The sequence below is a fragment of the Mauremys mutica genome, chromosome 5, assembly GCF_020497125.1.
Source record: "Mauremys mutica isolate MM-2020 ecotype Southern chromosome 5, ASM2049712v1, whole genome shotgun sequence".
Classification (NCBI taxonomy): Eukaryota; Metazoa; Chordata; order Testudines; family Geoemydidae; genus Mauremys; species Mauremys mutica.
In genome coordinates this window covers 143631485-143655464 of record NC_059076.1, presented here as the reverse complement: position 1 = coordinate 143655464, position 23980 = coordinate 143631485, and the positions used below count along the sequence as shown (strand labels likewise).

The following is a 23980-nucleotide window of genomic DNA, read 5'->3' as shown; positions in this document are numbered from 1 at the left end:
ATTTGAGACCTATCAGTTAGCCAGTTTTTAATCCATTTAATGTGTGCCATGTTAATTTTATCTAGTTTTTAATCAAAATGTCATGTGGTGCCAAGTCAAATACCTTACAGAAGTCTATGTATATTACGTCAACATTACATTTATAAACCAAACTTACAATGTCATCAAAAGATGATATCAAGTTAGTATGACAGGATCTATTTTCCATAAACCCATGCTGATTGGCATTAATTACATTACTCTCTTTTAATTCTTTATTAATTGAGTCCCATATCAGCCAGTCAACTATCTTGCTTGGGATCAATGTCTGACTGGTGAGCCTATAATTACCCAGGTCATTCCATTTACCCTTTTAAAATATTGGCACAACATTAGCTTTCTTCCAGTCTTCTGGAACTTCCCCAGTGTTCCAAAACTTATTGAAAATCAACATTAACGGTCCAGTGAACTCCTCGACAGCTCTTTTAAGGCTCTTGGATGCAACTTATCTGGATCTGCTGATTTAAAAATCTCTAACTTTAATAGCTGCTGTTTAACATCCTCCCAAGATAGAGTGTTTCATATGATATTACATCATTGATAACATTTGCTAGGAGAGTTAGAGAGCTGCAGGTGCTTTTGATGGGTCCCCCATATACAGTTTTCTATAAGGACAAAGTTTCCTTGCAACCCTGTCCAAAATTTTTGTACATAGTGGTATCAGAATTACACCAACCAATCTTCTTTCCCAAGCCACACATCCATAAGGATGATGGGAGGCTTCATACTTTGGATGTCTGCAGAGCCCTATCATTTTACAGTGACAGGACTAAACTTTTTCGATCCTCTCCCACATGGTGAGAAGATGAAGAGGTGAGCGGATACTGTCCAGAGGATATCTAACTGGATTTCTTTATGCATACAGATTTGTTACAGCTTTGCAAAGGTCACTCCAGAAAGAGGTACTGCTTATTTACATGAGCCCAAGCCACCTCAGTGGCCTTCCTCAGTAATATCCCTATTATGGCCATTTGCAGAATGGACATAATGTGGTCCTCTGGTCACAGGATCACACAGCACTATGCAATTCTGGAAGCATCCAGAGCAGATGCCGACGTTGGAAAGTCTGTTCTTCAATCCATGTTTAAGTGACTTCCAAGTTTCCATTAACATTGGACTGCTGCTTGGGAACCACCTCAATTAAAATACAGATGTGCACAAGCACTCGAAAAAGAAACAGTTACTTGCCCAGTAACTTGTTCTTTGAGATGTGTTGTACACATATGTATGCCATGATCCACGCTCCATCCCCACTACTTGGAGTCTAACGCAGTGGTTCTCAAATTTTTGTACTGGTGACCCCTTTCACATAGCAATCCTCTCTGCATGCGACCCCCCCTTATAAATTAAAAACACTTTTTTATATATATTTAACACCATTATAAATGCTGGAGGCAAAGCGGGGTTTGAGGTGGAGGCTGACAGCTTGCGGCCCCCCCATGTAATAACTTTGTGACCCCCTGAGGGGTCCTGACCCCCAGTTTGAGAACCCCTGGTCTAATGTCAGCTGGATTCTGGTATGAAGGAACTTGAGAGGGGGCCAGGGCGACTCTGCTCTTCATGCCCACTGTTGGAGGCATGAGAACATGCCGTGTGCATATGCCATCAGAATGGGTGCCGATCAGATCTCACTGGGTGCACACACGGCTACAGTGGAAGATATATGTGCACCACATATCTCACAGAATCACACTTACTGTACAAGTAAATATAGTAACCATTTCTGCACTCACATGCTCCTGTTCCCAGATCCTTTTCTGCAGAGTGGGGAAGCATGGAAATTCCCCACAGTCTCCCTCCCTAGCTGGACGGAGCTGAGCCCCCTCTCCCCATGTGCTTTGTTGTGTTTCAGGGTAGCTGCTGAGAATGATTTCCTTCACAACATGATAAAGAAAGCCGTGGAAGGGAAGGAAATCAACCACAAAGGACAAGGTAAGGGCCTTACGCTGCCTCCTCCCACAGCTGGGTGGCCTATCTATCTTAGGGTTTTATCCTGCTGCCCATCCCCATACTATCTGAACACCTTCCACTTAAATCAGTTGTGACAGCGAAGTGCCTAGTGCAATGAATGGAGTCTCTGGCACTTCTCCTTTTACAGAGTTAACTTTTTTTTTAAAGAGGCCTTTGAGAAAGCTGTTCAGTGGTGAAAGAACAGCGCAAGGCTGCTCATGAGCCCACGAGGCTATGGGGGCCTAACCAGGTATAGCAATGCTCTGGCACTTCACCTGGCGCATAGGGTTGCAATGCCACTCACTCAAATTTGATCCCTCTACCGCTACATCGGACAGAGGTGCAGATGGGCCAAATGCCGGAGGGGTGGTTGGACTAAATTTGAGTGAATGGTGTTGCATCTTGGTGCACGAGGTCACAGCACCACTCAGGTTTGCCTCAACCACACCTTCGTCATGACGGAGGAGAGGCTGGGCCAAACCTGAGTGGTGCTGAGACCCCAGGTGCCTGGTTGCAATGCCACTCCTCATTCAAATTCAGCCTGTGTTGTGTGAGTGCAGTGCAGGTGATGTAAGCAAGGGGAGTCATTGAGCAGCTTGGACTGGGAGGAGATATCCTAGCCCAGGAGGGGAGTGGGGCACCAGGGACAGGGTGGGGGAGGAGCGGTTCATGGAGGCAGGGGGTAAAGGATTGGAGGTGGGGTAAGTGGGGTAGGTTGGGGGTTCTGATGTGGGTAAGCAAAATTGTAGATTTTGGAATTGGGGAGAGGAGCCCTACCTTATTCCTGCATCAGGGCCCTCTGGGGCTTTGTGACACCACTGAAGCCTGGCTACTGTACATGACTTTCAGAATTCATACACAAAGGCTTTGCAACATTTCCTAAATGGTCAGACTAATGATGCGTCTGATCTCCCCTGGAAGATTGTTCCATAGCTGGATCCCTGTGGTAGAAAATGCTTTGTCCCCGTTCTCACATACTTTGTCCTGGCTTTGTGATCTGCATTGTCTGACTGGGAGGGATTTGAGCACAGACTTGATGTGCTCACAGCAGACTGAGCCGTGGAGAAGGTGGATAGCCATATTCTGCACAAGATAGAACCTGTGTATCATTGTCACATTCAGCTTCAGATTACAGTAAACCAGCCTGGCGGTGACAAATGCATGGGTCACTGTTGCAAAGTCCTTGTCTGGGAGGAAGGGACGAAGTTTCCTAATGAGCTGCGGGGAGAGAAGGCATTTTTGGAAATTGATGCTACCTGGTCATCCAAGTTTAGTGAAGAGCCAAACAGGACCTCGAAACTTCACACCACAATGATAAGTGGGAGCTACACACCTTCGATGGAGACAACATCTCTGAGGCCTGGCTCCTGGAAATGTTTAACATCGTGGAAGCCACTTTCTAACATGGGGCCCTGAATCACATGTCCTAGGACTGTGAAATGGACCCGTCTGTGCAGATGTCTACACTGGGGGTGTGGGCTGAGCATCTGGTTGAGCTACTCACTGGACTCTATTTGGGCAAAGTAAATTCCCATCCCTTTTCTCTCCTTCCTTTCCAGGGTTCTGGGTGTCTCTGAAAATGCTGTGGGGAGACCTGAGTCAGGTGCGGAAAGATCATCCTCACTTGGTGGACCGCAGCACAGTTGTGGTCCGCAAGTTAGGCTTCCCAGAGATTATCATGCCAGGTGAGTGAAGAAGGCACCTCAGGCTAAGGTTAGCAAGTTTATCCTGATCCATCCTTACCTACTGTCTTCTAAAGTCCTTGTGGCATCGGTCACGAATCCACGCCCCAGCTTTTAAGCAGTCTCTTGGAGGAACCCTTTTAGTGTGCCAGCCATGGGCGCTGACTCCGTGGGTGCTCTGGGGCTGGAGCACCCACGGGGAAAAATTGGTGGGTGCTCTGCACCCATCGGCAGCTCCCCGCCCCACCGCCCAGCTCGCCTTCGCCTCCACCTCCTCCCCAGAGCGCGCTGCGTGCCCACTTTTCCCCCTAGCTCCCAGTGCTTGCGCCGCGAAACAGCTGTTTTGCACGGGTGGGAGGGAGGGGAACGCGGCGCACTCGGGGAAGAGGCGGGGCTGGGGATTTGGGGAAGGGGTTGGAATAGGGGTGGGGCCACAGCGGGGCTGGGGGCAGGGGGCGCGCGCTCCCACTGACACTGGGAAAAGTTGGCGCCTATGGTGCCAGCCCCTCAAGGGGACCCACTCTTCCTTAAGGTTAGGCCACACAGCCTCACCCCCTCCAAGACTGAGCCTCTGGCTTCCAGCACTCCTGCTTCACACTGTGAGCTCTGCTCAGCATGTCCAACTGAGAGACTCCTGGCCACTCTTCAGAGACGCATGCACCCCAGCAAGTATTTGCAGGGACACCCAAACAGCATTTTGAAAACAGAGTAGGATTTATTAGTCAAGTGGTCACAGTCCTTAGGTTAGCACAGAGACATAAAGGTTAAAGCATCATCCAGGCTGGTCAAGCCACAATTCACCAGCCAAGCTGCAGGGAACTCCATATTCAGACTCTGTCTCTCTCTCTGATCTCCTTAGTGGGTCCCAGTAGAGAGCAGCAAGCTCCTTCCAGAGCCCACTCTTTATTCCCTGTTGATCACCTCTCAGTCCTTAGTTCTCCAGGCAGGGCCATGCTGAGTTCACAACCCCTGCTGAGAGGCAGGAAAAAGCATCCGAAGAAGTGGGCTGTAGCCCACGAAAGCTTATGCTCAAATAAATTTGTTAGTCTCTAAGGTGCCACAAGTGCTCCTGTTCTCCTTTCTTTGGGTTGTTGATTGCTAGGTGTCAATGTTCTGGCCATTGGGGTTTTCCATTGTCTTCTCACATTTTCCATGGATATGGTTTGGCCTAGGCCAGTCCTTTTTTAATGACCCATTCAGTCTGCTCCACCAGCTAGGTCAGGGGTAGGCAACCTATGGCACGGGTGCCGAAGGCGGCACATGGGCTGATTTTCAGTGGCACTCACACTGCCTGGGTCTTGGCCACCGGTCTGGGGGGCTCTGCATTTTAATTTAATTTTAAATGAAGCTTCTTAAACATTTTAAAAGCCTTATTTACTTTACATACAACAATAGTTTAGTTATATATTATAGACTTATAGAAAGAGACCTTCTAAAAACATTAAAATTTTTACTGGCACGCGAAACTTTAAATGAGAGTGAATAAATGAAGACTTGGCACAGCACTTCTGAAAGGTTGCCGACCCCTGAGCTAGGTGATGCACACACCTATGTCTCTTAGTCTGCCCTGAGAGCAAGCTTAATCTCTCCCCCCCACTTCCCCAGGTAACAATGCAAAGCATAGGGGAAACTGAGGCACACATGGGCATAATACAACTATTACAAAAAATTCCCACTTCATCATCACAACATCCTCCTGGATTTTCTTCCCCAGAGCAAGGGCTTTTGCCTACCATCTGCAAGGGGGAGCAGGATCAATATCCTGACTCTTTGTACATCTAGTGCACCTGTGTTACAGATCTGGTCAGGCTCTCTCTGCTGGCCACCCACCATGTGCTTGTGAGAGGAATCCCAGCTCATGGATCCTCAAGTGTTTTAAGCTTCCAGAGTGAGACAGAGCCCAGGCACTGTGCCAGTCTTGGGGGTTCCTAGGCAAACTCTGGGAGTGCAAACCCTCTGTCTAGCACTCCCTCAAAAGCTCTGACCACATGGTCCAGCTGCCTAGCCCTCTGAAACCAGTGATTCCTGCTGCCCGGTAGCTTAAACACATCCTCTCTCAGAATCCCACCAATAACGTCAGCCTTCTGGGTTACAGTTTAATTCTTTCAGGGCCATGTGGTGAGCGTAGCTTATAATACCTACAGACAGACTTCACACAGGTTCTAACTCGCTCGTGGCCTTTATGTAATCACACGAAAAATACACAGGTCTGTACAAAACCAGTAAACCCTACGTGCATCCCCCTGCCTTAGTTTCCACACCACTCCAGAGCATTCTTTGGGCTGGGGACCAAAATCCTTCTGCTCCAGTGCATGGCTCGTCCTAAAAAAGAGTCGTCTTCTCTAGGGCATCGTACCTCTTTCTACCTTGGCTAGTCCGTGGCCTGTCTTCCTTCTGCCCAAACTTTCTGTGCGTTTCTCTCTAAGGCCTGGTCTACACTAAGGGCGGGGGTCGAACTAGGGTACGCAAGTTCAGCTATGTGAATAGCGTAGCTGAACTCGAAGTACCCTAGTTCGAACTACTTACCCGTCCAGACGCCGCGGGATTGAAGTCCGCGGCTCCAAGGTCGACTCCGTCACCGCCGTTTGCAGTGGTGGAGTTCCGGAGTCGACCGGAGCGCGCGGGGAGTTCGAACTATCACGTCTAGATTAGACGCGATAGTTCGAACTCCGAGAAGTCGAACTCACCGCGTCGACCCGTGCGGTAAATGTAGACCTACCCTAAGTTCCTGTTTATATGCCTCCCCACCCAACACCTCACTGTCTTTGTTCTGCCTTTTAGTAAATGTCCACCCTCTACTTCTCCCCTCCCTTCAGAGAGGTAGGGCAGAACTGCTTTCCCCCAGGATGTAGTTATTTTTTAGCATAACAGTTGTGTGGTTGTACAGACAGATCCCCCCAAATCATTGCAATCGGTCACTGCAGTGTCTGGGTGCTATTGGGGATTGTGAGTGTGTGTGTGTGTGTGTGTGTGTGAGAGAGAGAGAGAATGAATGGGGGATGCCTTATTCCCCTTTCTACTCAGATGGAAGCTGGGCTCCTCCAAAGCATCTCAACACCTGCTAGACCGAACAGGCAACTGAAGTGGGAGACCAGACCAGCTCAGTTACTGCAGTGGAACCAAAATTACTCTTCATGGGCCTGCTGCTGCTGCGCTTAGCCCTTTAAAATGTGAAAGGCCCTTTGTCTTGGATACCCCAGAAGCACTGGGTATCTGGCATCTCAGCTGCACAGTGAGAGATTATTCTGATTCCTGCAGTTGAAGAATGGCCAATCAGGTGGAAAGGGAAAATCAGACTCCCTGTGTCACGGGGTCCCCGGGCGATGCTCTGGGACTGCTCCCCACAAAGCCAGGCAGGACCCTGGGAAGCCTCCTCTCCCTCGGAGCAGACTGTCTTCAGGGCAAGAAGCTCACACGGCTTCACCTTCCTGGTTCTGACCTTGGAGCATTCAGCATCCTCTGCCCCTCCGTGCGCTTCCCCCAGCGAGTCCGCCCAGGCGGGGTCCTGGGGAAGCCACAGGGTCCTGCACCCCCACTTCGCAGTCAGACGTGACTCTCAGCCAGCCAGTAACACAGAGGTTTATTCGATGACAGGAACAGGGTCTAACACAGAGCTTGTAGGTACCGCGAACCGGACCCCTCGGCCGGGTCCATTCTGGGGGGCAGTGAGCCAGACCCCCACGTCTGCACTTCACTCCTCGTCTCTAGCCAGCTCCAGACTCCCAAAACCCCTCCAGCCCCACCTTCTTTCCTGGGCCAGGAGGTCACCTGACCTCTTTGTTCTCCCACACCTTTAGCATCCCCTTGCAGGGGGGAAGGGCCAGGCCATTAGTTGCTAGGTGACAGAGTGCCAAGCATTTAGGTGCACTGGCCCCTTCCTCTGCAGCAATCACACCCCCTTATTCCACCACCTAGATATTAAGAACTGCATAGGGGACACTGAGGCACCAACACCGTATTCAGAGAAAACATTAAGAACATTCCCAGTTCGTCACAGCCTGCCCTTATAGAGAGACCCACACTAGGAATTTGAGTGGGGCTGGCTGGCCTGCCTGCCAGCCACCCCTCCATTAAAAGACACTTCAGCCATTAGCCAAGTAAGGGGTAGGTGTAAGGGAGGAAATGAAGGGACTATATCAAGACACTAGTAAATGTGTAGTAGGGACCAGTTTTTGCTGGTCTCAGTGACTAGGAGTGGGCTGGGCTGGATGGGGCTTCTTGGCTCTAAATTCCAGGAATCTATGAAAATGTAGGTGTATGTTGATGGGTGTGCGGGTGGGGGGGGAGGGAGAAGAGGTTTTTTCATTTTAACCATAGCATTGCTGACTAGTCCTGTGTGCTTTGGGGTGGGAGAGCATTGAGGCCACTGGTAGCGGCTCAGGCCTGACCTCACTGCAACCTCGCTGTGTGTGGCTCTCTCCAGGGGACATCAGGAACGACATTTACCTCACATTGGTGCAGGGCGAGTTTGACAAGGGGAACAAGAAGACGCAGAAGAACGTGGAGGTGACAGTGTGTGTCTGTGATGAGACTGGAAACATGATGCAGGTGAGTGTGCGCCATGCTGGCCTGCTGGCTGTAGTGTACTGGGAGCATGTGGTAGTGGGTGCAGGGAAAGGGGAAATCCTGAACTTGTGGGATTAAGTCTGACTGTGCCAGCGCTACTTGACTCCTCACTCCTTTGGTGATCAAGTATCAGGGGGTAGCCATGTTAGTCTGTATCCACAAAAACAACAAGGAGTCCGGTGGCACCTTAAAGATTTGGTGCCACTGGACTCCTTGTTCCTTTGGAGATGACTCAGGAGGAGCCAGACACCCTTGGGTTAACTCCATGGACTTCAGAGGTGCTCTATAGAACTAAGCCAATGGGAAAGTGCTGGATCTGGATCTGAACTGCACAGACCAGGTGCACAGACCTGTCTGGAAGCAGCTTTGCAGTAGTGCTCAGAGGCAGTTACCACCTAGGAAGTCTTGGCCATCTCCTTCACTGCAGCTGGTTGGAGTGTTCTTAGCAGATCACTCCTTCTGAGGGCACTGAGGCTCTGGAAATGGACCTTCAAACCTGCCTCTAAACCTGAATCCTTCCTGCATTGTCAAACATTGCTTAGAACAAGAACCAGACTCTGCCATCACTGTCTATCTTGGGCTACTCTTTGCATAGTCCCGGTGTTGTGAGTCCCATGTATTTTCCCTCTCTAAGTATTGTTTGACAGAGGGATTCTTTTGGTTGGTCCCCTTTATATGTTCCTTCAGTGGCCCAGTGACATACCTTCCATGGCAGATGCTTTGGTTTCATTCTTAACACATCTCAGATATTTCCAGCTTTGTTTCTGAATAACTTTGGCGATAAGGGGTTGCTGAACTTTCTGAAAAATCTCAGCATTTGTTTATAAATTCAGTCCATCTAATACCTAGTATTTTCCTGAGGCATTTGCTTTTCGAGGCAATTAGACATCTGTCTATACCTTTAGTGGGTTTCCAGGTTTCACATCCATATGTTAAAGTGGAAATATTTGAGTTGAAGATTTGTAGTTTGGTCTTTATTGTAGGTTTTTGATGACTAAATCTTGTTTTAAGCTGCTGCTTTGCTAATTCACCTCTAAAACCAGAACCAAAAAGGCTGTGAGAAGGGAAAGGGGAGAATCAGCTTCTTGTAGGGCTTGTCAGTACCATTCAAGGCCCTCCAGCCTCTCCTCGGATGTGCATGGCCCTATCCTCACAACTTGTGTGTTAGAGACTCTCCAAATGCCGGAGCAGAGGGAGAAGCTTTGGGTGCTACAGAAGTGAAACGTGGCTTGGGAGCTCCAGGAAAGGCGCGTTAAGGAGAAGAGCACGGGGGGGAAGTACATGGGTAAGGGAAGGAGATTGTGCTCTTGCTTAGGCCAAGCCCTGGAGTTGCTCCTGATAGTACATTGACTCTTGCCCTTACTCATTCTCCACGTGTTTGCTTTTATTTCTAATTAAACTCTCAGCTGATACATTGGATGTAGGCTTGTTAAAAATCCAGAGATGCAATCTCTTCGCCCACCCCAGTCTCTCTCTCTCTCTGCGATAATGATTTTCCCATGTTGCAACAAGACTTGAGTCTTGAAAGCTCTCTGGAGGGTTGTGAACCCCTTGCCGCCTTCCTTGGAAGACTGAGCCAGCTCTGCAGTTAGAGAGGGCATTCCAGCCTAGCAGGGCAGCTTCACTGCAGCCCCATTCACTCTCAGCTGTGGGGCTCTGTCATGGTGTGTATCACTCACCGGTGGACTGGTGCCTCCTCGTCATTCTGGGGATTAGCTCGAGGCAGACTTCCCCATCCCTCCTTTCCTGCAGTCTGCCTGCAGCCTCTCACAAGTGTCAGGAACTGCAGCGTCCTCTTTGGAGCTCAGCCTTCTGGCTGTGTCACTATCCACGTTCCCCCTTCAAGGGAGGTTTAGCTCCTCAGTAGTCCAGCCATTTCCCCAGTGGTATCTGCAGTCAATTGGCCTGCCCACTACTCCAGATCCCAGCCCAGGGACCCTCTGAACTGCAGTTACTTACTGCATTCCTTTGTCTCTACTTTCACTGTATTTCCCTGGGCCACTTCCCCAGGGTCACAGCACTCTCCTCGGTCTGAGCAGCCTGGCTGGAGCTCCTTCTCTTCTCCCCAGGTTCCTGCCTACACTTCTCTGTCCAAGGTGTTACAGGGTTGCAGCCTACTCAAGGCACAGTCTTCCCTCCTCAAGCTCCAGGGAGCCACTGACCCTTCGCTGCCCTGTGGTGCTTCTTATATGGGTCTGCTGGGCCCTGATTGGCTGTTCCTCACAGCTCCTCTCCTTTTGGCTGCTTTCTGCGCAGCCTCGGTAGGGCTCTGTTAACCCCTTGCATGTCAGTGTGGGATGGACGCCCCATCACCGGCTCTCACTGGGAGGTGCGGCCCAGGGACGGGCAATGGTAATTCGGTGCAGAGTGGCATAGCTATAACGGACTATGCATGCCAGGCTGACAGAACAGCGAGGGCAGTGGGGCTGCCTGTTTGTGCAGGATGGCACATCCAGTGAGGGGGAAGGAGACCATGCCGTGGGCGGGCACTTGGAAGCCACCAGATGGGATGGTAAAGGCTAGAGTGGGCTGGCACAGTCATGGAGCTCAGTGTGCTATGACAGGTTGGTGCAGACAGGGGAATGGGGTACTGTAGGCTGGGGCTGGTTAGCATATTGGTCAGCATGCAGCATTTCTGTTCTTAATTGTTGATTTCCATGTCTGTGGCAGAAATGCTGCAGCTCTGAATTGCTTGGATGCAGGACAACTGTTTGCCTAGTAACCATAAAAGCTCAGCACTAACGGACTCTCCCCTGGGTGTCCACTTCTCAGAATGTGATTTTCCCGGGTGCTGGTGACAAGCCTTCAAGTGAATATCGTTCTGTGGTCTATTACCAGCAGCGGCAACAGCGGTGGATGGAGACAGTGAAGGTCTGTTTGAACTTCCCCATGCTTGGAGGTGGTTGGGGAGGGGGGGGATTCAGCTGTGATTGGAATTTTGGACATGAAACCTGCAGCCTGAGCTTGCTGGGTCCCAGGTGTGAGGTCTGCTCTGATCAGACTCTGTCTCCTGCTGACTCACACAGAGGCTAGGCAGAACTGTGAAGAACATCAGATGGTTAAGAATTAGTTCTCTTATTTCTCTTGTGCAAGGAGAATGAACAGCCTGAGGGAGTCTCCTCTGCCCAGAGAAATCCCTTCCCAATGAGCAAAGTTCATAGCCCTCCCATGCAAACAGAGGAGGGAAGATGTCAGCTCTGAGACTGAATATTGCTTAATGATCCGCTGTATGGCAAACAGGGGTGATCATACAGCTCAGTCCATAGAGGGGGCTGTGACACAAGAGCAAATCCACATGCGTAGAGACAGACATCCATTGAGTCCGTGGTCACTGGGAGGCCCTGAGTCTTGAGAGCGAGGGGAGTAACAGACGCTGCGTAGATCAGCTCTGCACTCCACAGGCAATCCCACAGCACTGACTGAACTCCCTAGGTCTTGCTGCCCCAGCCTGCTGTCCTCAGTGAAAGCTGGCTTGCATTCTCTAGGGATTCAGCCCCAGTCATGAATGGGGGATGGCCACATATCGTTCTAGGTGGATATGCACACAGGCATACAGATATACACAAAGATGCCAGGGTACCTCCATATGCACGTGTGCCTGCACAGACACATCCAAGTATGGACACAGGCACGCATGTATGCACAGCCGCACACACTGATGGACGTGCACAGATAGACACAGTCACATGTTCAGATCTCTACACTTTACTAGTTAAAGGCAGAATGAGGTTCTGGATTGAGCACCTTAATCTATGGTTGACCTTTGGCTGGCTCTATCAAAGCTTAGGTCCTCTGATGCTCCCATGACTGAGCCTATTCCCTCCTGTGCTAATGCCGGCTCTTCTCTCCTAGATTGCTGTTCCCATTGAAGATGTCCACAGGACCCATCTGAGATTCACCTTCAGGCACCGCTCTTCCAGTGATTGTAAGTTTTCCTTCTGCTTCTGATCTTGTTCTGTTCGTGGTCCAGGCAAGGGCTAGGGCCTCTCCTCTAGAGTCAATCTGCAGGACTGAAAAAATCATGTGGTGGCACAGGGTGGGCTGTAGCACGTGGTTTTGGCTGGGACAGCTTTGCAAGGCTTCCCAGATACAGGGAGGAAGCACTGCAGTTTATGCAGCCCACAACTGCTGCTGTGCGGCCTGACCTGTCCCTCCTTCACAGTGATTTTTGTCTTCAGGGTTCTTCTTTGACTAGATGCAGCGACGTATTCCACGTAGGTGCGCGCACACCGTGCACTGGAGTTGCAGAATTTTGCCTAGCCGTGCTCGTGGGGCAGGGGCAGCATTCCTGCCTTGTGGCTGTTGCCCCTTCCCGGCTATATGAGGCAGCAGTGCTCTGACTCCCCTCCGTTCCGTCTCATTGCTCATGGCTGGAGTCTGAGCCCGGTATGGTTTTCACCTCCCAGTTCCTTCTCAGGTTTCAGAGCAGCAGCCATGTTAGTCTGTATCCGTAAAAAGAACAGGAGCACTTGTGGCACCTTAAAGACTAACACATTTATTTTAGCATGAGCTTTCGTGAGCTACAGCTATAGTTGTATAGCTAGTTAGTACCCGTGTTAGTAAGTTAGTATAGTTAGTTGTCTTGGATAATGCCCTCACCAGGGTTCAAACACTGTCCATTGTGTGTGTGGGGGGGTGGCGATACCCATTAGTGATCCCCACACAAGGTGTTTGCTCTGTTTGGGTGCGGGTTTGATTTGTAAATCATTCTAAAAGGGCTCAGGTGGCTAGAGACCTTTGCCTGAAGCAGCACCTCCTGGAGCAGGCCTTGAGGACTGTTTCAGCACCGAGGCTTGAATTGGATCAGCAGTCACCCTCGGGCTCAGTGAGGGACGCCACTCCACGTTCCAGAGCTAGTGTCTCTCCCAAGAGACGGGGGAGCCATTTGCCTTCTCAAGTGCACTGAAGAAAAGATCTCATAAGACCAGTTGGTACCACTCCTGGTGTCTTCCTCTAAGAAGAGTATGGACTGGCCTCATGCTACTGCCAACATGTGGGATGGAGCAGGTCCTTCAAATCGCTGCCTGGTACTGCCTAGAGATGTGCAGGCGTCCATACTGTTGACTCTGGTTCCAGCCCTGGGATGTCTGAGTCTGGTACTGACGACAATGATGCCAGCACCGGCTCGCTCCATGCCAGTGGCCTACTGGGTGACAGCAGGTCTACTCTGTCTATTGTTCTGGACTCCTCAGCACAGACATTGTCTTGGTGGAAGATCCCATCTTTGATGCCGGCACCATTGTGACGGAGCAGGGAGCGGGGCGGATTTGACCTGGGAATGTTGCAGAGGAGTTACATTGGGAATGAGAAGGAATCTACCTGAGCTGTAACCTGAGCCAGGAGCGGGGTGGGGAGAAATCACACATTCTGCCTGGGAGACTGAACAAAGGAGAGAAGGAGGAGAGGGGAGGACGGAGAAAGCGAAGAGAGGAATTGTTTAGTTTGTTTGGGCTGGGTGGTGCAACGCAGGGAACCCCAAGCTGGGGAATAAGCTCCCTGAACCCCACAGAAGGACTTGATTGAGGTATCCTGGTTGTGCCTACAAGCTCTGCTGTAGACTGCATTCCTATTGTCCAATAAACCTTCTGTTTTACTGGCTGGCTGAGAGTCACCGTGAATCCCAGGAAGAGGGGTGCAGGTCCCGACTCCCCGACACTCCGTGACAACCGTCCGCTGCATCAGCACTGCTGCTGACCCCAGCACTGGATGCAACTGTGATGTATTTGGCTCTGGTTGTGCCAGTCGGTACCAGTACCTCTTTCCTGCTGGGTGGCAAATGAGTTGGACAGGTTGCTTCTGCCATCAGGGCTAGTTCCACCACTGTCCCCAGAGACCTGGGGCTTCTCAGGATCCAGGTCAAGGTTCTCCTCCCACTCATCATCACCTGATATGTGTTGAAGACTATTCTTGGAGCAACTTTGCTATTGAGTCTGGCAGTCAGGACTGGGGCCTCTCGCCTGTGGCCTACTGGCCACCAATGCCCTACCTTATCCCCAGTGGCCTCACTGGAATCTATGGGATTCTCCTTGGTCTTGGAAGTCGCACTCCTCATCCTGTTCCAGAGCAAGATCACTGGGCACATCGGTGGCTGCAGTTGTTGATCCACTGCAAGCCGAGGCATCAGTTGGCTTCCCTTCTCGGGGCCTCCGAAATTGTTCCACCCAGGTCCAACAATTCAGGGGCAGGACCCATCCCTAGTGCAGCTGACTGCTTCATCATTATCCCCTGACAATTCAGTGTTACCAGGCTCCTCTTCTACCTTGGTGCCTGAGGATTTCAAGGCCTACCAGGATCTTCTGCAGCATGTGGCTGCTACCTTGGCAGAGTTCCTGAGGGAGAATACTCTCAAACTACTGAAAATTCTCCGGTTGTCTGCCCCAGGGAGGTTAGCCCTCCCTATTAATGACGCATTCCTGGAGCCTGCAAAGGTTCTTTAGCGTTCTCCGACTTCGGTGCCACCCATGACAAAATGTTGAGAGAAATGTAAATGTTTCATATCTGTGTAGCATTTTGAGGGCTTCTGTTCCCACCCTGTCCCTAATTCCCTGGTTGTGAATGCAGTGAATGATAGGGCCTGGCAGGGCAGGTATAAATCTTTGCCCAAGGACAAGGAGTCCAAGAGGATGGATTTAGTAGGTAGGAAAATCTATACCTCCTCTTCCCTGCTGTGGTCAGATGTTTGGCTGCGTGTGTGTTCTTTCAGCATGCTGTCTCAGACCCTATCTTTGGGGAATGCAGGGCCGGCTCCAGAGCCCAGCGGGGCAAGCACCCGCCTGGGGCGGCCCTTTCCCGGGGGGGCGGCAGGCTGGGCCGGCGGACCTGCCGCAGTCATGCCTGCGGGAGGTCCACCGGAGCCCCGGGAGCAGCGGACCTCCCGCAGGCATGACTGCGGAGGGGACGCTCGGCCGGCGGCTCCAGTGGACCTCCCGCAGTCATGACTGCGGACGGTTCGCTGGTCCCGCGGCTCAGCTGGACCTCCCGCAGGCATGACTGCGGCAGCTCAACCGGAGCCGCCGGACCAGCGAACCGCCCGCAGCTGCGGGAGGTCCAGCCGAGCCGCGCGACCAGCGGACCCTCCGCAGTCATGCCCGCGGGAGGTCCGCTGCTCCCGTGGCTCCGGGGCGCCTCCCGTGCATGACTGCTTGGGGCGGCCAAATTTGTAGAGCCGCCCCTGGGGGAATGTGTTTGGTATCGAGGTGTTCTGGTACCACCTTTTCTGGAATATGTTTGCGAATGTATTCTTATGCCTAGCACTACTTAGGAATGTGTGTTTCTGCAATATCAGCCCTGTTCCTGCCAGATTCTGTGAGCAAGGCCAGCCTCTTGCTCACAGCTTAACTTTGCTTTATATCCGCAAAGTTTTGACTACTTTAGCCCAGGTCTCATACCAGGCCTCTGATACCTGGGCTTATGTTTCAGGCCCTCTTCCTACTACACCTGCAAATGAGTATTGTGAACCAGCAGGCACGGATGTCCAAGTACAATTTTATTAATTGGACAGCTATGTCTAAATTTGTAGAACAGTTACTTGAAGTCTCCAGGGAGGAATTTCGAGTGCTGATAGCTGAATGCTGTTTGGTGGCCAAGACATCCTTCCACTCAGCTTTGGGCTTGGCAGATACATCAGCCAGAGTTATAGCCTCAGTAGTAACCATGAAAAGGGTGTCTTGGCTGCAAAATTCGGGCATTGCTCCTGCCCTTCGGTGGTTGAGTGCTTTTTTCACATAAGACTGCTGAAACCTTGCACTTGTTTAAAGACTCAAGAGCTCTCTAGGAGTATCTACTCCAGAGGCGTGGAGACACCATTTTGACAGTCAGCAGCAGCAGCAACAGGACTGCCCACAATGGTACTTTGGGCAGTCCTTCCCTTCTCTGAGGCAGCGAGACTACCTGAGAAAGGCAGAGGTCTTTGGGTTCTGGGTTCAGCCAGTCAACTTGTCCTCCCCTGGCATTTACCCAGAAGCTGGAAATGGGTGACAGAGGATGGATAACTTGATGATTCCCTGTTCTGTTCATTCCCTCTCAAGCACCTGGCATTGGAAGACAGGATACTGGGCTATATGGACCTTTGATCTGACCCAGTGTGGCTGTTCTTATGTTATTACCAAGTGCGCATTTTGACTGATACATCCAGGGCAGCAAGGCAGTTGTTATTTCTATATCCCCGTTCCCCCTTCCACTCGTTTTCACGCTATTTGGGTCTCAGTTACCACTGACAGCTAGGTCCTGAGCCCTGTCAGATAGGGTTATGCCATCCTGTTCCTTTCTGCCTCTTCTCCTCACCCTCCCTCTCTTCAGGGACCCTTCTCACAAGACACTGTTCCTCGAGCAGGTTCAGTCTCTACTAGCATTAGGAGCTGTGCAGGAAGTCCCTCAGCAGCACCAGGCCGGGGCAGCAGGTTTGTATAATTTGTGTTGGTGCCCAGAGTGGGTCCAAGTCCTGCCCCCACCACACCTGCCTAAGGCTCTGGGAGGGAGTTTGGATGTGGGAGGGGGTTTGGGGTGCAGCCTCTGGGAGGGAGTTTGGGTGCAGGGGATGGGCTTTGGCCTGGGGCAGGTGGTTGGGGTGCAGGAGAGGGTGAGGGGTGCAGTGCTTATGTTGGGTGGCTCCTGAAAGCGACCCTCACACCCGTCTGGCAGTGGATCCTAGGTGTGGGGGCTGGGAGGTCTCAGCATGCCACTGCCCACAGGCACCACCCTTGCAGCTCCCATTGGCTGCAGTTCCCGGCCAATGGGAGCTGCAGAGTTGGCGCTCAAGGTGAGGGCAGCATGTAGACACTCCCCCTGGGGCCGTAGGGCCGTTCCGGCTGCTTCCAGGAGTGGTGCGGAGCCACGTTAGCTTCGCTGTGTTGTCAGTGGTGGCGGCAGCAGCTGGGGGCCCCCAGGCCCTTTTAAATTGCCCGGGGGTGGCAGGCAGGGCTGGGGGAGAGACCCAGCCCTGAACATTGGTGGAGCCAGGCCCCCAGGCCCTGAATATTCCTGGAGCACGGACACCATGGGCCCATATAACTCGCCACCCCTGGCACCAGGGCCAAGGGTTTTATTTCTGTATTTTCTGGTTCCCAAATCCAAAGGAGGGGTGAGACCTAGTCTTGATCTCTGCAACCTCAACAAATATACACGATATTCCGAGTGATCACCCTATCAACAATCCTCCCACATTAAATCAGAATGACTGGTTTGCTGCTCTGGACCTTCAGGACACTTCCTGTCAGGGGATGATTCACCTGAGCCACAGACAGTTTCTCCAGTTCATAGTGGCACACCGACATTATCAGTATGCAGTAATCCCCTTTGGCCTTCTGTCTGCATGGTTATAGTGACAGCCTACCTCGGGAAGGGGGAAATTCATATCTTCCTGTGCCTGGGCAATTAGTTACTGAAGGGAAGAAGTTCAGTCTCGTGTACACGTCACACTATGCTTACTCATTCTCCACAGAGAAGTCAGGTGTTGGTCCCCACTTCAAGAATTTAGTTCTTTGAGGCTTAATAGATTCTACAAGTTCGAGAGCTCTTCTGCCGACAGACGGTTTTGAGGCAATTCTTCGTCTGTGTTTACAGCCTGAGTGTGCCTAAGGCTGTTGGCTCGCATGGCTGCTTGTGCACAGGTGGTACAGTGTGCGTCTTCGCCCTTTCCAGATGTGGCTGATGAGAGTTTATTGTCCAACCCATCACCCTTTGCACTGATTGGTCTGGCTCCCTCCATTGATCCTGGACTCCTTATAGTGGTGGACAGTTCAAGGTAATGTATGCCAAGGAGATCCCTTTGCTTGGCCCCATTGACAGGACCATTGTCACCGATGTCTCCTTGGGAGGCTGGGGTTGCTGAGTTCAGGATCTGTGCTCCGAGCAGGAAGCTGTTTTTTTTTCATATCAACAGTCTGGAGCTTCAGGCCAATTACAATGTATGTCATGCCTTTCAAGGTTGTATCAGGGGCCTAGCAGTTCACATTCTTATGGACAATACCACCGTGATGTATTATGTGAACAGACAAAGAGGAGCACACGCGAGAGTGCTGTGTCAGGAAGCAATCAGGCTTTGGCAGTTTTGCATCAGAGAGAATGTTACTCTGGTACTTAATCATTTACCCGGGGCCCAGAATCAACTTGTGGGTCACCTCAGTAGGAATTTCTCCCTCAGTCACAAGTGGTCTCTGAAGTCTAGTGTCCTGCGGTCCCTCTTTGCAATGTGGGGCATTCCTACGATCGATCTGTTTTGCTCAAGGGGGCCTCACTCCAGGCTCCCTGACCAACGCCTTTCACGTAGGTTGGGAATCAGCACTCCTGTATGGCTTCCTTCTGATTCCAATCATCCCACAGGTAATCTTCACACTCAAATTGAACCCTGCCATGGTCATCCTCATTGCTTCAGCATGGCCGAGGTGATGCTGCTTCTCTGACCTCCTGGGGTTTTCAATTCAGCCTTCCATATTTCTTTCTCTTCATCCTGGCCTCCATACTCAGCATCACAGTCAGCATCCAGCACTCAGCTCTCTACATATCACCACATGGCTGCTCCATGGTTAAATGAGGAGGAGGAACAATGTTTGGAGGCTGTTGGACGGGTTTTATTCAATAGTAGGAAATCCTCCACCAGACTGGCCTATTTGGCTAAATGGAAACATTTTTCGGAGTGGTGATTGGCTCGTGGGGTTCAAGTGATATTTACTGGGATTCAGGACATCTTGGAGTACTTGTCGCATCTACAGGTCTTGCATTCAGTTAATTGAAGGTCCCCTTGGCTGTAATGTCAGTGTTCATCCACTCACCTATAGGAGATCAGTATTTTCGAACACCGTGGTGGCAAGGTTCTTGAAAGTAATCCTTCCTCTCCACCCACCAGGGAGAACCAGTTCCTTTGTGGGACCTCAGTAGTGTCTTGGGGCGCATGGATCAGTATTCACATCACACTCCCCATCAGTACCCGCCCCGAGCTAGGGAAGCTAACGATCCAACCAGTGGACCAAATTTGCTGATGAATCCTGGTCAGATGCTACCTGAGGCACATTGCACATACACTCAGAAGAATATTGTGTTAGTGGCTCTGATGGGACCTCCATTCGAGCTGAAGGGACAAGCAGTCCGACGCAGTGGGTATTCACCCACGAAAGGTCATGCTCCAATACGCCTATTAGTCTATATGGTGCCTGTAGACGTGCGGACTCACCCCTGCGGCGCCTCCTGCTGCTCTGCCAGGGAATTAGCTTGATTTCCAGCCTCCGGAGCACCCTCTGCAGGCCAGTGATCTGCCTGTCCTCTGGCCCCCGTGTCCCTCCCAGGACCCGGTGCCCTGTTAGCTGGGGTGCTGCCCCCTGGCAGTAACCCCTTTCTCTCTGGGTCTCCCCTCCTCAGGGAACCCTCACCCTCTATCCCCACCTTGCCTCAGTATGTGGCTACTGCCAGTCATTGTCTAGCCCCACGCCCTGGGGCAGACTGTAGTATCAGCCAACTCATCACTGGCAAGGAGGGTTTGGACCTGCTGCTTTGGCCTACCCCTGGGCTGCCCTCTGCAACCCTCAGGTGGATAACTTCCTGCATCAAGACTGCATACAAAATAGCGTGAGCTACACCCCCTCAAAGGGCACAAGCTCATTCTACGAGGGCACAGGCCATGTTGATGGTGTTTTTAAGTGACATTTCAGTATTGGACATTTGCAGGATCACCACTTGGTTGTCCGTGCATACGCTTACCAATGGTTATGCCGTTACTGTGGCATCCAGAGGAGTTGTGAACTTTGATAGAGCAGTTCTCCAGTCCTTGTTTAAGTGGACTCTGGGCTCCACCTCTTGTGGGTACTGCATGAGTCACCTAAGTGGAATACATGGCTGCATCTACTCAAAGAAGAAACAACGGTTACTTACCGTAACTGTGGTTCCTCAAGATGTGATGCAGACGTGTATTCCACAACCCGTTTTCCATCCCTTCTGCATCGAGTCTGAACTCTTGATGTTCAGTGTGAAGGAACTGATGGGGGTTGGAGTGGCACTGTCTCATATAGCCAAGGGAGGGACTACGGCTATAAGACTTGAGCCCCGCCTCCCTGTGGATATTCCTAGGCAAAATTATCTGGCATGTGCACAGGGCCGGCCCTAGGGAAAATGGAACCCTGGGTGAACTTGTATTTTGGTGCCCTTTCTTTGGGTTTAAGCGTATTTACTGATCCACATGCAATTAACAATACCTAGAATTAGTAACCAGTATAGTACAGGTATGTGTTGCTCTCCGCCCCCCCCCCCGCCTTTAACGTCACAGTAAAAAAGCTTTGATTTTGGGGTAATATTAGTATTCTCTGTGTGTGTGTGTGTGTGTGTGTGTATGTGTGTATATGCAATTATTTATGACTAGTTCCTCTTTTGGGTTTAAATTATATAAAAGGTTTTGAAATGCTGTCTCTGTTTATCTTATAAAGTTGTGGTTGTCTACTATTTTAAAAATGAGATACAGTAAAAGAATGGCATCTTGGTAAAATGTATTTAACTATTTCATTAATGTATAAAAAGTATAACTATAGGAGTATTGATAATATTCTAACTTGATGAAAGTGTGAATAGGAGTATACTAATTCTGTGCCAAATGCTAGATAATTAACGTCCATACCACTATCACTGTAAACTAGCAAGCAGTTAAAGACTCTTCCACATGCAGGTACAGATTTTCTAGTTTGGTATTGGTTTAATATGGTGATTCCTGATGATAAAGAATATATTTTTTTTTCTTTCTAATTTTTCTTTCTGAAATGTTTGAAACAAATCAAACCAATTATGTAGACATCCTAGACAGGGAATGAGGTGGGTGACCTGTGGGAAAATAGCATGGGGCCATGCAATTAAAGATGGCATCATCATGCTGCTCACGCCCAAAGAGGACAAATTAACCTTGCATGCTCAAAAACTAGCAGCCAATTAAGGACCCCACTTTTTATTTATTTTAAACAATTTTGTATTTAATCCAATCCCTGATTCTGGAGGCATACAGCTCCCTGTATGTTGGGGGATGCACACCAACAAACACCCTCTGTGTGTGAGCTAGTTCCTCCTTCTCATGATTGTGGGGGGGGGGTCCTTCCAATCACCCCTTCTGTGTATGGGGGGGTAGGCAGGGAGTCCCTCTCAGGCCCATCTGTGTGTGGTGATGTCTGTGTAGGCAGAACGGGGAAATCCCCATGGGGTAGCCCCCTATCACAGCTAGAGTGGGGCACTTCTAGTGCTCAGGGTCCCTGCCCTGAAGGGGATAAGGCCCCTCTCGCTGTCTCTGAGAGGCCTGTGCATTAATCCCTTCTGCCAGCTCTCACCTCAGAGTCCCCACCCTGCAATGTGCTTGTGACTGGTGCCAGGTGGGTCAAGCCAGCCCCTGCCCCACTCCTAAGCCACACCCTTACAGTGGTCACTGCACGGTCCTCCCTGATTCCCGCCAAGAGCCCCTCTCACCACTATGGGACCAAGCTCTGCCCTCTCTATTATGATTGGCCAGAGGCCAAAGACCCACTCTTCTTCATCTCCTGAGTAGCCAGGTGGACATTCAAGGCCCCACCCTCTTATCTATCCCCCTTAAAGAGCCTTTCTGAATTGGCCACGTCACTCTGACACCACCCCGTTCAGCTGGCTTCTTCCTCGGATTGGCTCTGGCTCCCAAGGCCACGCCCTAACCCACTCCCTCCGATTTAGTCCTTTTACAGATTGGTCATGGCCCAGTTCACGGAGCTGCCATTGGCTTCTTGCACAGTCACTCAGACTGAACTCACCACTCATCACCCTACCCCTGGGGAAAGCGTTGAGGGTCCACAACTTTAGAGCCCTGCATTTTTTCTGTGTGCGCTGGCCCCACGCTAGCCTTCCTACCAGCCCGTACCTCTGCGCCTGTGTTCTGTCCAGAACCCAGCCCAGAGCCCCCCTCCTGGCCTGAGCCCTATGATGCCCCCCTGACCATAGCGCCCTGGGCAGTTGCCCAGGTCACCCACTCCTAAGGCCGGCCTTGTGTGTGCACACCTAAGTGGAACACACATCTGCATCACATTTGAAGAAACAGAGTTACAGTAAGGGCTGGTCTACACTAAGGGCGGGGGTCGAACTAGGGTACGCAAATTCAGCTACGTGAATAGCGTAGCTGAATTCGAAGTACCCTAGTTCGAACTACTCACCCGTCCAGACGCCGCGGAATCGAAGTCCGCGGCTCCAAGGTCGACTCCGCCACCGCCGTTTGCAGTGGTGGAGTACCGGAGTCGACCGTGGCGCTTCCGGAGTTCGAACTATCGCGTCCACATTAGACGCGATAGTTCGAACTCCGAGAAGTCGAACTCACCGCGTCGACCCGGCTGGTAAGTGTAGACTAGCCCTGAGTAATTATTTGTTCTCCCTGAGTAGACGTCCCCTGACTTTGTGGTTTTGTGTCTCCTAGCTAAGGACAAAAGTGAAAAATTTTTCTCCATGGCCTTTGTGAAGCTGATGAGACCTGATGGTACAACCCTGCATGATGGTGAACATGACCTCATTCTATATAAGGTATTGGTGGGTCCAGGAAAATCTGTCTGTTCAGAATAAAGGAGACCACAAAGAAGGTGCATGTTCTCCCTCCAGACTATTTATGCAGGGCATGGGAGCTTAGGGAGTCTACTCTTTATGGGTGCAAGCTTTTTAGTCTATCGGTAGCAGGTACTCACTGCCCCACTAACACAGCCCTTCCAGATGCTTCCCAGGACTTCCCATTGTCACTTCTACCCTCTGATCCTCTAGGGCTCTGGTTCCCCCAGCTGTTGTCCATTTTCTTCGCTTTCTCCAGCCTCCATTCTCTCTTTTGCAGTGGCCCTGTACATGCCAATTGCAGTCTTTCTGTTACAATGCAGAGCAGTGATGTCTATAAGTTGTAGCTTTGTTTTCTGGCACATTTTTGGGTTGCCTTCAATAGAAATGAATCATTTCGATTAAGAAATTAGTTAATTTGGCTGCATAATTCAGCACCTCTATGCCACAGCAGTTGAGGATATGATGTGAAATCAGGAGCCATGACCCATACTTTAGTGCTGAGTTAGCACAGGGTTCTGGGAGCGTGCACAATAATTCAATTTTGCTCTGCTGCAGGAATTGAGGGCCACCTAATTAAAGTCTATAAAAAGGCTCCTATGAATAACATACCTTTCCTCTATAGAAAAGTACAAAATGATCAGACTTGCTGAAAAACACACTATGCTGCGGAAGAGTTAACATGGCGTTTGTAAAGGGAAATCATGCCTCACCAATCTATTAGAATTATTTGAGGGGGTCAACAAGCATGTGGATAAAGGGGATCCAGTGGACATAGACTTTCAGAAAGACTTTGACAAGGTCCCTCAACAAAGGCTCTTAAGCAAAGTAAGCTGCCACGGGATAGGAGGGAAAGTCCTCTCATGGAGCCGTAACTGGTTAAAAAGTAGGAAACAAAGGATAGGAATAAATGGCCAGTCTTACAATGGAAAGAGGTAAATATTGGGGGTCCTCCAAGGGTCTGAACTGGGACCTTTGCCGTTTAACTTATTCTTATATGATCTGGAAAAGGGAGTGAAAGTGAGGTGGCAAAGATTAAAGATGATACAAAATTACTCAAGCTAGTTAAGTACAAAGCTGATTGTGAAGAGTTACAAAGGGACTCACAAAATTGAGTGATTGGATAACAAAATGGCAGATGATATCCAGTGTTGATAAGTGCAAAGTAATGCACACTGGAACAAGTAGTCCCAACTATGCATACAAAATGATGGGGTCTAAATTAG

At 50.5% G+C, this 23980-nt stretch overlaps 1 protein-coding gene across 4 annotated transcripts in view; it reads left to right on the top strand.

The window, feature by feature from the left end:
• The window catches only part of LOC123370842 (dedicator of cytokinesis protein 2-like), a 336056-nt gene that overhangs the window by 59587 nt on the left and 252489 nt on the right, over nt 1-23980 (top strand). For all 4 annotated transcript variants that reach the window (XM_045017656.1, XM_045017657.1, XM_045017655.1 and 1 more), the window contains 6 exons: nt 1892-1971; nt 3549-3674; nt 8095-8219; nt 11010-11108; nt 12090-12162; nt 22633-22736. In XM_045017656.1, coding sequence (XP_044873591.1) covers nt 1892-1971; nt 3549-3674; nt 8095-8219; nt 11010-11108; nt 12090-12162; nt 22633-22736 — 607 coding nt within the window. The remainder of the gene's footprint in view (nt 1-1891; nt 1972-3548; nt 3675-8094; nt 8220-11009; nt 11109-12089; nt 12163-22632; nt 22737-23980) is intronic.